This window comes from Tamandua tetradactyla, chromosome 6 (genome assembly GCF_023851605.1).
Source record: "Tamandua tetradactyla isolate mTamTet1 chromosome 6, mTamTet1.pri, whole genome shotgun sequence".
Classification (NCBI taxonomy): Eukaryota; Metazoa; Chordata; class Mammalia; order Pilosa; family Myrmecophagidae; genus Tamandua; species Tamandua tetradactyla.
The window spans coordinates 133,299,497-133,312,758 of record NC_135332.1 but is presented as its reverse complement, the minus strand read 5'-3'; the positions used below and the strand labels follow the sequence as shown (position 1 = coordinate 133,312,758).

Genomic DNA, 13,262 nt, shown 5'->3' with positions numbered 1-13,262 from the left:
ATTTCAAAGTGACCTTAACAGTTTGGGGAAAGAGTATAGATCTGATATTTCTTTATTTGTGTGTATGAGCTCTAGGGCTGTCGCGGCCCCCTAGTGGCTCCCTCCTGTCCTCTTTTTCTCTACCTGATATATCCAATCCATATCAGGTCCCATGCACTTGACCTCCCTTCTCTTTCCTGTCCACCCACTGCTTTTCTTTAAAGCCCCATGTCTAATCATTCACAAATTCTGATGGGCCACCCTGTATCATCTCTTAACTTGTCTCCGGCCTCCAGTCTCTCCTTACCCAACCTGTTGGTGATACTGCTCTCCAGAGTACTCTAAACTTTGCTTCTAAAAATCCTTCAGTGGCTCTCTGGTGACTGCCTAAAGTCTAGATTCCTTAGCTTCTCACATCACAACAGGGCTCCATGACCTTGCTCTTGCCTTTCTCTCTAGTCTTATCTCCCTCTGCTTTCCTCCCTTGAAACTTACACTCAGGAAAACAAAGTACTAGAGTTCCTCAATTACAAACTGTTTCTACCTCCCTATCATTATAAAATTGACCCTACCATCATCCAAGATTCATTATTCAAATCCAGCTCTGAGAACCCAGATGCCCATCCTCACACTCCCAAGTAAAACTAACATCCTCTCCTTCACCTCTGTAATTTAAATTATTTAAACATTAGTTTAGGAATTCCCCAAGCTCCTTAACACGTTCAAGACTGTCATCATTTACCCCTCACCTCCCTTCCAGCTCCCCCTCATAAATGCCTTCAGAGTGGCATTGCCATTAGCTCAGATGCCAAAGGGGGGAATTTGGGCTTCACTGCCCACCACACATCTGCACTACCAAGCCCAATCATTTCAGTCCTAAAGAGTTCCAACACTCAGTTCAGACCCTCATCATTTTGCCTTGACTTATGGTCTCCCTATTTGACTTATGGCCTCACCTGATCATATCACTCCCCACCTGCCCTCGGTTCATAAATTTTATGGCACTTTATCATCTCCTCCACATTGCCTGAACTTCCTCTCTCACTCCCCCACTCCCACCCCATTCCCAACCAATCACTAAGACCTATCAATTTACCTCCTAAACACCACCCTACTTCAAATCTCTCCAAATCCACTGCCACTCAAGGTTAAGGATGTCATTACCCTCATTTGAGAGAGGATTATGCATGGTTTGACACTTCTCTCCACCTCCACTCTCCCCCCACTCTCATGCCTCCGGGACAGAGCTCTATCTCCTTCACCTGACCCAGCCAGGTGCTCACTAACTTGTCTTTCATCACCTGCCTCCTTACTCTCTACCAGGCACTGTTCTAGGCCTGCAGATACAGCAGGCAATGAGACAAAGATAAACCCTTACTTCCACTAAGCCTATACTCCAGAATTTTAACTTAGTTAAAAGAAGAGTTCTTAGGCTTTCCAAATGTATAGGAAAAAATAAACACAGGAAATCCAAAATGCAAATAAGGAAAAAAATTCCAGCTGGCTTTATATTTCTCCACAACAATATTCAGTATCAGAAAACAATGATACACTGTGAACAAAGTTCTAAGGAAAAATAAATGTAGCACATCCAAGAAAAAAGTATATCTATCCATCTATTCTCTCACCAGCAAAAACAGATACCAGAAACGATGTTCATCAAATGTTATCCCTTGTTATTTCTGGGTAACTGATTTGGGGTCATGTGTTACTTTGTGTTTTTATTTAACTGTATTGCCTGAAAGAATGATGGCCAGGCATCATTTTTATAAAAATGGTAAAGTTGTTACTCTCAATAAAAACCAAAGTTCTCTCACCTCTCACCCCTTTTTCCTTAGAAGAGTGCTTGTATATTTTCTCACATGTATTCTTAATAAATGCTCTGTTTTGCCTGCCTGCTCTATGTTGTGCTGTCCCCTTGGATTCTTTCTCATGGCATGGCTAAGAACCTAGGAAGCGGAATCCAGCAACATGTTTTGGTAAGTCAGCCAGGAAACACTTCTCTCCAAACGTGCAGGCTGTTTATGGCTCTTGGTAGACGACATTCCCCCAAAACCTCATCAGAAGAAGATTCCAGTTCCAATCACCAGAGCTCTGAAACCCTTTTAAGTTCACTACCACTCATCTTTGAATCTTCATTTTTGCAATGAAAATATAAAGAAGAAACAAGAAGCAACTGAGGCACACTGACATACCAACAATCCTTTGTGGTGCTAATTAAGACCCCTACCTCCATGGGAAAAGAGGAACTATAATAACCAAGTCATACTGACACCAGAAAGTCTGCTTATCCCCACTAAAGAAGTCCATTCCTAAATAAACACCTTGGCAAACAGTCCTTGCAAATCTATGGCCCATGACCAAGGACGTCCTGCCCCAGATAGCTCACACAGCCCCCATGCTCCTTGCCTTCCCCTCTCTGTTGTCTCCATACCCTTTCTTTGTTCTGAGGAGCTATATAACAGGAGTTAAGATTTAATGAATGAATATGACTAACTAAATTACTATATAAATATTCCTTTTTTTCCTTTCTGGTATATTAGAGTAGATAGAGAAAAACTCAAAATCTCTGAACAATGATACAGCTCCCTTGATCCCTGAGAACGACTGTAAAAGCCCTAATCGCATGCCTTTGTCCATTTTTACTTTCGAAATTTGTAAGGGCAAATGGCTTAATGCTAATGGAGGAACTTGAATCAGTTATAAACTGGTTCTACTCTAGTTTCACTCCTTTATATTTATAAATAATTTCTGCATACATTTGCTATTGAAATAATTGTCTCCTTTTCTGTTTATACTTGCTATTAAAATGACAACTCTTTCTCCCTTTCTTTCTGTTTACACTTGCTGTTGAAATTGCAATGACTTCATCTCCCCTTTTTAGAATCTATGAAGACCTTGAATCCCCAGTCTTGGAGAGACAGACTTTAAGGCCTATAGGCCATATGCTCTCCTTCATAGCTAGCAACAACAACAACAAAAAAAAGTGCTTTCAAACTCTCTTTGAAACCCTGGTGTCTCATGAATTGGTCATATCTAGCATATCAGGCAGAGAATTCATTACCTTTGTCCAGTATTAGCTATATAAACTGTTTCCCTGCCACTCTTCTTTGAGCGGTAACTTTCCTTTAGTTCTGTTCCCACTATTGTCACTTAGCTCCTTAAACTTATACTGAACCTTGGTTTTCAGAGTCTGTTTTCAACTTAATAACTCAGAGATGTATATACATGTTCCAGGAGCCCACAGGCTCTGAGGGAAATGGGCAAGTGACCCAGACATTACATGGCATAAGTAAAGCAGCTGTGTTATGGATAGGGCAATATCAGAGTGTGGAGGTTGACCTCAAACAGACTGAGAGAGAAATGATTCTAGAAGTTTATACAAAACTGAATCTAATTAGAAGAATAAGAATAAGGGCTAGAGTAATAGGAAATATTCAATTAATAGACAGAAGTATACATAATATGATGGCTCAAATTCTACGTCTTCTTTTATAGACACTTGAGGTCATGAATTTTATTTTCATTTTTATGCCTCTTACTTTGTAAAATGCTTGTTTATAGTTGGTGTTCAATAAAGATTATTAAATGAGTTAAATGGGAAAAAGAAAAAGGGAAAGGAGAGTACCAATGTTCAGAATCACAGAGGTGAAACAAAGAATCTACAAAAGGAAGAATGGTAAATTATCATCTCAAAAAAAGAAGGGGGGGAGAGAGAGAAAGAGAAAGGAAGAAAGAAAGAAAATGAAAGTTTTATAAAGTAATCTTAACTTTACTACATAAGATGAATTCTGGTATTTCCTATTCTATTTCAACTTACTTCTTAAATGCTATTTTGCTCCACTAAATTGATTCCAAAATCCACTCTTGGGTCTTAAAATTGATTTCAAGATCCATACTCGAAAAACATGCATGAGACTATGAACTCATTGAACATAAGAAGTTTGTCTTTTCAACTATGACTCTTTAAAAATGTCCGAACAACACTTAATAAGCAGTTAGCATTTCCTGATAACTGAAATGTTTCCATCAGTAGAACCAAGAGCAATTTGAGAGCAGGAGAGATATTTTTAAAACCTTTGTATCCTCGGGGCATGGTACAGGGCCAGGCACAAGGCCAGTTCTCAATAAATGTTTGTTGAATTTAACTCAATCCTACTAGGTAACAGCCCAATCTAACACAGCACATCACAAACAGCTTTTATGAAAAATAAAAACATTTCTCTTTGTTCTTGGCAACAAAAATATTCAAATTAGGGGTATTAATTGTAACAATTTGTATTTGCCCATAAAAACATGATGTTCCCTGGAACAACCCCCCACTTCACAGACGTGAAGTATATTCTTCTCTCAGGAATTCAAACCCAAGCCCCATGTGCCAGGAAGGGGGCAAACCACATTAAGAGGTGCCTCTCTTGCTCCCAAACCCTGGCCCTCGAAACTTCCTCGCTCTCCACCGCCCTGAGACACCGGCTCCCCACTCCCGGGGTCCCGGGCACCCCTGTCCTCGCTCCCCCGCCCCGGCCGCCGTCCCGGTGGCGGACACAGGCAGGGCGCTCGCGAGGAGTAAGCCAGGCATTCGCCTTACCCGCCGAGGACGGAGGCCGTGGGACAGCCGGGGACCCCAGGCAGAGAAAACCCGGCCCAGCAACGCCATACTGCGCGACCTAAACCACAGGAGGCCGGACGCAGAGGCGGAGGCGCGCACAAATAAAGGTCGGGGGAGGTGGGCGGGGGCGGAGAGAGGGAGGGCGGCTGGGCCGGGCCTGCTGGCGCCGCCCGCGATCCCGCGGTCCCGCGTCTCAAGTCTGAGAGCTCGGTCCTCCGCAACCTCCTCCCTCCTTCCCTCGTCCCGGAGTTTTTTGTAGGGCGGGGAATGGTGGTTTCAGTGTCCTCGTGTGGGAGGCGAAGCACAGCGCCATAAAGGAGTTTGCAGATTGCGGAAACATGCGACACATACACATTGCCCACCGAGTGCTAATATCTTCTTTCAGTCATTTATGTTTCGTCCCTAAGTACCTATTTAAGTTCGTGGTCAGTGTGACGCCAAACGACAAATTATCAGAATAATATCTGGGATCTAAAACGCGGCGCCACTCTTAATGCGAAGAGGTTGTTACCAAATAAAAGTTGTAGCTTACGGGCGACGTGGACTTTTCGCTGGGCACACCGCCCCCTATCGCCGAGATGCAGCTGACTCTCTCAGAGCGGTCGATATACACGTTAAGAGCAAATGCAGACCCCAGGTATATATAGCATTCTCCACCTTACAATATACTTGTTAATAGGTTGCATAAGCCTAGATGACATTTCTTGCCTCACCTGTAAAACGTGAATATTCATACCTACCACAGGATGATTGTGAAGATTAAAAGAAGAGATATGTAAAGTCCCAAGCTCAGTGCTGATAGGTGACACTGAGACTTTGTGTGTACCTGGCACTTTTTAAGTGCTGAAAAAAGAAAGCCAAAAAAAAAAAAAAAACAGAGCAGCCCCTGAAATTCAGAATCTGGCTTGGCACTCACAGCTAGACTATGCTATTTTCCTATCAGACATATACCATCTCATAGAATACCAATCTTAGACAAGGAACTCTGAGATCATGATAAAAGAAAAGCAAGTTCACTCCATAGCACAGACCGAAACAAATTCACTGTACTATCCACAAAACACCATATACCCCTTCTTACAGTCAAAATGGGGGGCTATTTCTTTACCAGTTACAGCTTTAATCTCCTTCTAGTCTACCCTCCCTCTAATTAAGATGTACTGAGAAGCCCAATCATAGAATTGTCCCTGCTTTCTGATAATATCCAAACTAGAGTGAGCCTCCACTTCCTTAGACCCTCCAAAAAATCATATTCTATAATAGGCTTTTTCTAACACCCTCTTATTCACACACCCCATGATTTCCCATGGTGTGTGTCCTCCCTTGCTGAAAAGAGTAATAATCCAAACTGGTTAACTACAAATGTGTCCCGGTGGTCTTTGGCTATAGGGTTTTGATGGTTCACTTAGAGTATTAATTCACTGCCTTTGTTTGGGTTACTCTGAAGCAGACCCTGGAACAAGGATCCAGGGCAAGTGATTCATTTGGGAACTTTGGGAAACACCAGTTGGGAAGGAAAGGCAACTAAAACAGGGTAAATTATCAAACAGCTAACACTATGGGCAACTAGAACTTAATACCACAGGGCAATTCCTGGGAGAAAATGATGAACACCTGCCTCAGAGATATTTCCACCTGAGGAGTGAGGGGGCCAGAATATTTTGATACCAATTCTCATGTCAGTGGTTGAGGGAGCACAGGGTAGGGGGTTGATTGTCCAGCACTTCTGGACTGTAGGCTTGGCCTCCGAGTTTCAGAGAAAGGCCTTAAGAAAAGAGATGCAGACACTGACAGTTGCAGGTATATAGTGAAGTGATAAGGCCTAAGAGATATCAGTGGGTCCCTACATTGTCAGGTCCACTCATTTAATTTTCACAGTAACCCTGTAAAGTAAGTAATACTATTTTCCCTATCTCCCAGACTCGAAAACTGAGGCATGGCAAAGAGTAGTTGAGATATTTGCCTCAACTGATAAGTTGTGGAACTGGAGTTTGCTTGCAGCAGAATGCCCTCTTTACCACAGTATTTATTGTCTATTTGTGCATAACAAATCATCACCAACTTAGCTGTAATAAAGAATCTGAGTCCACTTTGTTTACATTTGCTGGCATCTTTAAAAGATATCATCCCTCTCTCTTTCTCTTGTTTCCTCCATCTAGGTAAAATAATAAGCCTGGGTACTCACTTCTTGGGTATTGCTTCTCATACATGGGAACTCACATCCCAGCCACACCCTTATCCACAATATAAAATACCAAGCACTCTTTTTTTCTTTGCTTTCTCAAACCATTCTCACACCAGCTTGGGAGGCCTGCCCGGCTCTCCTTATAATGCCTCAATATAAACCTTTTCATACCCTCTTGGTTTATGTTTGGCATCATCAGTTTTGATATCTAAACCAAATTTTGAGTGTGCCTCCTTTCTGATTCTTCAGAGTGGTTACATTAGTGTCTTGAAAAAACACATTTATTATCTCACAGTTTCAATGGGTCAAGAGACCCGTGGCTTTGTGAGGTCTTCTCCTTGGGTTCACAAGAGTGCAGTCAAGGTATTGGTTGGGCTGTGTTTTTATGTGGAGACTCAACTGGGGAAGAATCTACTTCCAAACTCATTGAAGTTGTTGGCAGAATTCATGTCCTTGCTGCTGTATGACTGAACGTATGGTTTTCTGCTGGCTCTCCTCAGCTCCTAGAGGCTTCTCACAGTTTCCTCAACATGGCTACTACTTCATCAAGCTAGCAAGAAGAATCACTCACTCAGGGAAAGCTCAGACCCTCTTTAAGAGTAATGACTTGATTAAGTGAGGCCCCACCCAGGTAGTCTTAATCTCCTTTTGATTAACTAAAAGTCAACTGTTTTGGTGCCTTCATTTCATCTGCAAAATCCCTTCACTTTGCCATATTCTACTGGCTAGAAAGAAGTCAAAAGTGTCATTTCCTCAAGGAGAGGGAATTATACAGGGGTTAATTCAGGGAGCAGGAATCATGAGAGCCATCTTAGAATTCTGCCTACCACAACCACATTGCATTACTGAATATTCCTGAAAGGGGAGATCTTCTGTTTTGACTATGCATCCATGAAACCATACCTCCGCTTAATTTTGCACAATCAATGCTAGCCTGTGGCTCCATACATTTCAAACTTTGCCTCTCCTACAATCTTCATATACTTCCAGGCTGAGAACCATAGGATACACCTATAACTTGATACCCCCTCTGCCCATGCACTTTTATGCCACAGAATGGGCAAAAAATATATATTTCTGGAAGACAGTCCTACACCAGGACAGCTAACATTGATTTTATTCTAAAGTGACAGCAAACCATACAAGCATATCTCTGTTAATCCAAGTTAAGTCTATCTCCAGTTCAATTCACTCTTAGCAGATCTCAATGCCACTTCGACATAACCCCATGTGAAAGGAAGTTTGTCAAAGTAGGAATGGAAAATGAGTTATTTTAACCCTTGCTGTTAAAATACCTTGCTTCTCAAATTTCACAGAAAAATAAAGGGTCCTAGGGCCTTTGAAGCATTGTGTAAGTAAGGCGCTCTGAAGTTTACTAGCTTCAGATAAATCTACCTCTGCCCCTTACTATATATTTTCATGGAATGCTGGATTTCCTTTTGTAGCTCTTACTACAATCACTAGTACATCTCTCTTTTATATGCTAGAGGGAATGTGATGGGGGAGTATATGTCTTTTTTATTTACAACCATTCTATCCTCCATTTCATGCACAATGCCTGTACCTAGTGAGCCCTCAACAAACATTTGCTGAGTGAATGAGTAAACACTGGAACTGTTGCTATCTTCCAAAAGGGGGAATTTGGGTGTGCTGGTTTGAAACTGCTATGTACCCTAGAAAAGCCATGTTCTTCTAATCTCAATCCAATCTTGTGGGGCAGGTTTGTTGAGTGCAGGATCTTTTAATTATGTTTTTCCATGGAAATGAGAGCCACCCAATTGTGGGTGTGACCTTTTGATTAGATTATTTCTATGAACTTGTGACCCCACCCATTCAAGGTGGGTCTTAATTAGTTTATTGGAGTCCTTAAGGGAGCTCACCGAGAAAGAGCTCAGAGCATTAGAGAGCAGATGCCTAACCAAAGACATTTGAAGATGCAAGAGGAATGCTCCCCCCCCCCCAGAAGAAACCAGAAGGACCCATAGGAGTTGAGAGATCCATTTTGAAACCAACCCGAGAGGGCCAACAGGCATCGCCATGTGCCTTCCCATGTGACAGAGGAACCCGGATGCTGCCTTTCCTCTGAGAAGTTATGCTTTTGTTGATGCCTTAATTTGGACATTTTCACAGCCTTAGAATTATAATTTGTAAGTTAATAAATCCCTTTTAAAAAAAGCCAATCCATTTCCGGTATATTGCATTCTGGCAGATTTAGCAAACCAAAATGTGGGGGGGTAGGGAAATGTACCATAAAAATAATTCAGAGAACCTGTGGCATTGGTAGGAGCTACTAGGGAATAGAAAGATAAGGACATGATGAAAGACAGAGGTCATTCCAAATGCAGTGAGTTATTTCATTTAGACAGGATCCATGGATCTGATTCCAGTGCTAGGGATATACTACTAATAAAAGCTACCATGTATAAACTTTTTCCTGTCACAGACTGTACTCTATGTTCATATTTTACTAATCCCCACAATTACTTATGAAATTGATACTATTGTTATCCCCATTTGGAAAACTGAGTATCTTTGCCAGGGCTGCTGTAACAAAGCCTACAATAAGCCTTGCTCAAACCCTTATTGTCTAGAAATTATTCTTAGTGCTGTTTAATATTTTTGCTAGTTTTACAAAAACTTGCCACATAGCGACCACAATAAGCTTATAAAGTTGTGTTTGGATGACACCAAAGTTCACAGCTTCTGCCCCAAGGGAAGTAGTTGAAGAGGTTGATCAGTCTCACCCAGCTTGGCAATGAACCATAGGCAAAACCCTCATTGTCCAGCCTTGAAACCTCATAGATTAACCTTACATATACTGTTACCTCCATATGAAGACAAAACAATTAAGACACATCGTAGTTAAATTACTTATTCCACTAAAAGAATGAATTAGGATACGGCCACAAAAATATAACTTATCATTCTTTACTATGAGGTAATCTTCAAAACCAGAAGGCTGTACATTGAGTCAACCGCAGCCCTCCACATACCTCCCAGCCCTCCTTCACAGTTCCTACATAAACAAAGGCTGGAGAGAGAGGCAAAAGAGGGTCAATGAGTAGTTAAGTTCAACACACACTTACTACATGCCTACTGTGTGCCCATAACTGTGGTAAGTATTAGGGACACAAAAGTGATTTAGACACAGCCCCTGGTCCCCAGAAACTAGAGAGAAAGGAAAGGGAACTAACATTCATTTAACACCTACAAAGGTTTAACACCATCCAACAGTATCTCGTTTAGTCCTAACAATAAGGTAGGCTGTTCCGTAAGCCCACCTTTATAAATGAGGAGACTGAGCTACCTTTGTTAGCTACTCATTGTGTGATTTGGAAAAAGTTAAAACCCAGCTATACTAAACCTATGCATTAGTTTAACATTAGTAAGAAATTAATGGCAGGGTTAAGGGAATGTTTTTTAGAGGACAAGATAGCCTTTTAAATGTTTTTAAGCTTAGGGGAAGGAATAAAAGAGGTTAAATTGAAGGTATATAGGAGAGAGGTGTGACTGATGAAGCAAAACCCTAAGAGAAATGAAAGAATGGGCTTAAGCACAAATGGAGGAACTGTTCCTGAACTGAAGCATCAAATCATACCGTGAAACCAGAGATAAGGTGGTAAGGATGAGGCATATAATATAGCTTTAAAAAGAAAAGTTTGTCTTGCAATAACAATTGGAGCAAAGGCCAGAAATTGTAATGAAGTTCTTGCATCAATTTTCCCTAAGATATGATGCCTTCTTCTCTGAAGGAGGGCAGGAGATAAGCAGATTTAAGGAGTTTGGCAAAGGTGTGGATAGCTCCTTGGGGAGAATGGATTTTTTTAAAAAGGCAGTTAAAGGAGCTGATGAATGGTGTTCTATGTTCAGCTGATATTAGAGTTTATGAATGTACAATGGCTCTATATTTTCAAAGATAGATTTTATCCAGGACCCTCAGTATAGAACGTCATAGTAGGATTGACTCATGGTTGGGTGTTTGTTAGGGTTCATAGACAAGTGAGCTATAGAGCCGAGAGTGACAATGAAAGTAGTTGTAGCTACAGTCCCTGGTGTCCAGCCTGGGCATGAAGGACAGGAGACTGATAACCTGGGTAAAGCAGAGGCACCAAGTGGCTAGAGGCCCAGATGAGGCAAAAAAGCATATAAGAAAGCTAGAAGACCCAGCAACTCAGGTCAGAAAGTAAGATATTAAAGGAGAGAAGATGCAGGTGATATAAAGATCTAAAGTGTGGGTTTTGTGGTGGGATAAAAATGAAAGTGACAGAAGTTTAGAAAGTCAAAGAAATGTGTACCTAGTGTCAAATCGGTTTTTCAGTTGGTTCTTACAATTACTTTTCAATAATGGCAGGAGTCGGGATGGAGCAGAAAAGTCTCATATAGGTGTCAATGTCCTCAATAAATAAAGGCAAGTGATAGGGACACACCTAGAATAGGGAGTAGGAAAAGGAGTTGTAGAGGATTAGTAGTCAATGAGATGATCCTTGAAGTAAGACAGATTTGCAAGAAGGGGTAGGGTAATATCCTAAAATGAAAGGTGAAGGCCTAGAGGGCAAAAGTGACCTACTGGCTCACAGATCTAATGGAATAAGTAAAAGAGGTATTGGAGGGAACCATCCAGTGCCTGGCAAGGAAAGCTGTCATCTAGGGTGACAGTTATGGTTCCATTAAGGCAAGATGTAGAAAGCAGGTTCTGTGAAGACTCTAAAGATCTAGGAGGATTTGTTAACAACGGAACAGGCTGAGAGAAGATGTCAGCAAGCTACATAAAGCAGGACACATAGAGCAATAAGCAGGTCGATTTGCTATCCACCTAAAACTCTAATCTGCATCATGCCCTTTCTCTTCAATGTTTCTAAGCTCAGATGATAAGTCCTGCACTGTTGCCAAGAAGCAGATAGGATAGAAGTCACAGGGTCTTACTTTTCCTTCAACACTCTGCCACTGCCCCATCTCTCCTCCTAGCAATCAAACTAATAAATGAAGTTAAGTATAACCAATCCTACTATAGAAGGGCAGGGCCTGATAGGGAAGAAAGTGACTAGGGAAGGAACTATAGGGCCTAGCCAACATGTACCAACAGAAAACAATGAGAGTACTTATGGGACTGTATTCTGAGTGTGCGGACAAGGGGGAACAGAACATAAATTTGGATAAGGGGGAGTTTATCGATGTGGGAGCACTCTCTCAGGAGTGAGGCTTTAACATCCTGTCAAGGACCCTGTGAAATATTACTATCATGCTTGTGTAATGGCTCATGGAAGCTGGGGGTTGGCCTACATTAAAAGTAGAAGTGCTAGAATTGCCATGGCAGATTGTGGGAGAAGTGATCAAAACACTGAGAGTAGTGGGCATGCGAGAGTGGATATTTTGTGTAGGGCTGGGAACCTTACAAGGTGACAAAGTTTCAATTCGGACACTCCATTTATCAAATTGACAAGGATTTCTCTGGTAAATGGGGCACCAGTATCATTGAGAAGCTCTATAGTGGCTCTCCTTTGTAGGTTATGGCTGATAAGAAAAGATACTGTTACACAATTAGGTCAACAGATATCAAAAGGCCATAACAGAATCCTCCAAATAATAGAAACCAGGTGGTGCACGTAGCTATCAGAATGGTATAATTATTATAACTAGTGGCAATGTTGGAGTAGCAGGCAGGGGTCTTGACCCAGAATGGAGGAAGACAGGATTGATAATAAATGGAGTTCTTGTCCATGTCTGGTTCACTGTAGGTCCACTAAATACATGGACATATTTGGTGGTCATTCTCCCAGTCCTCAAATGTATGAATGGGATGAACATACTTGGTAGATAGTACAATATCCTCATTGTTTCCTTGACCTGTGGTATAAGAGTTATCAAAGTGAGAAAGTCAAATGAGAGCCTCTGAAATTATTCAGCCAAGATGGTAACTATAAAACAATATGGGGGGATGGTAGATAGTGTTATCTTTGGCTCCCATTATATGTCCATTTAACTCACCACTCTAGCCCCTACAAAAGTCCAACAGATCCTGGAGAATAAAGAGTAGACTACTGCAAACCCAACCAATTAATAACCCCAGTTAGACCTGCTGATTTAAAGGTGGTAGTTTTGTCAATGGAGAGACACATGGCCTCAGGTAGCTAGTTTGCAGTGATTGATATGGCCTATCTGTTCTATTCCAATCTTATCAATAAGAGCTCACATTCAATTGCAACAAAAAGTAGAAATATTTAGTCTAGCCCCAGGCTATATTGTCTCTCCTGCCCTCTGTCATAATATAGTTCCAAGTGACCTTGATTGTCTGGCCATCCCATAGAACATCACACTCATGCACTATAGTGATGGCATTATGCCAATCAGATCCAATAAGCAAGAACTGGCAAATATGTTGGAGGCCTTGGTAAGACACATAAATTTGAGAAGATGGGAGAAAAATCCCTGCAGATAAAGGTCTACCAATTCAATTAAATTATTAGGGATTCTGGGGTGTGGAGCATGCTT

The 13,262-nt window shown here is 41.5% G+C and overlaps 2 protein-coding genes across 2 annotated transcripts in view; one reads left to right on the top strand and one right to left on the bottom strand.

The window, feature by feature from the left end:
* Positions 1 to 4,817, bottom strand: part of DECR1 (2,4-dienoyl-CoA reductase 1) — a 57,079-nt gene extending 52,262 nt beyond the window's left edge. The window contains exon 1 of the mRNA XM_077167167.1: positions 4,568 to 4,817. Within this exon, the coding sequence (XP_077023282.1) occupies positions 4,568 to 4,636 (69 nt within the window). The 5' untranslated portion in view covers positions 4,637 to 4,817. The remainder of the gene's footprint in view (positions 1 to 4,567) is intronic.
* Positions 4,583 to 13,262, top strand: part of NBN (nibrin) — a 54,716-nt gene continuing 46,036 nt past the window's right edge. The window contains exon 1 of the mRNA XM_077167163.1: positions 4,583 to 4,695. The gene's annotated coding sequence lies outside the window, so the exon portion shown is untranslated. The remainder of the gene's footprint in view (positions 4,696 to 13,262) is intronic.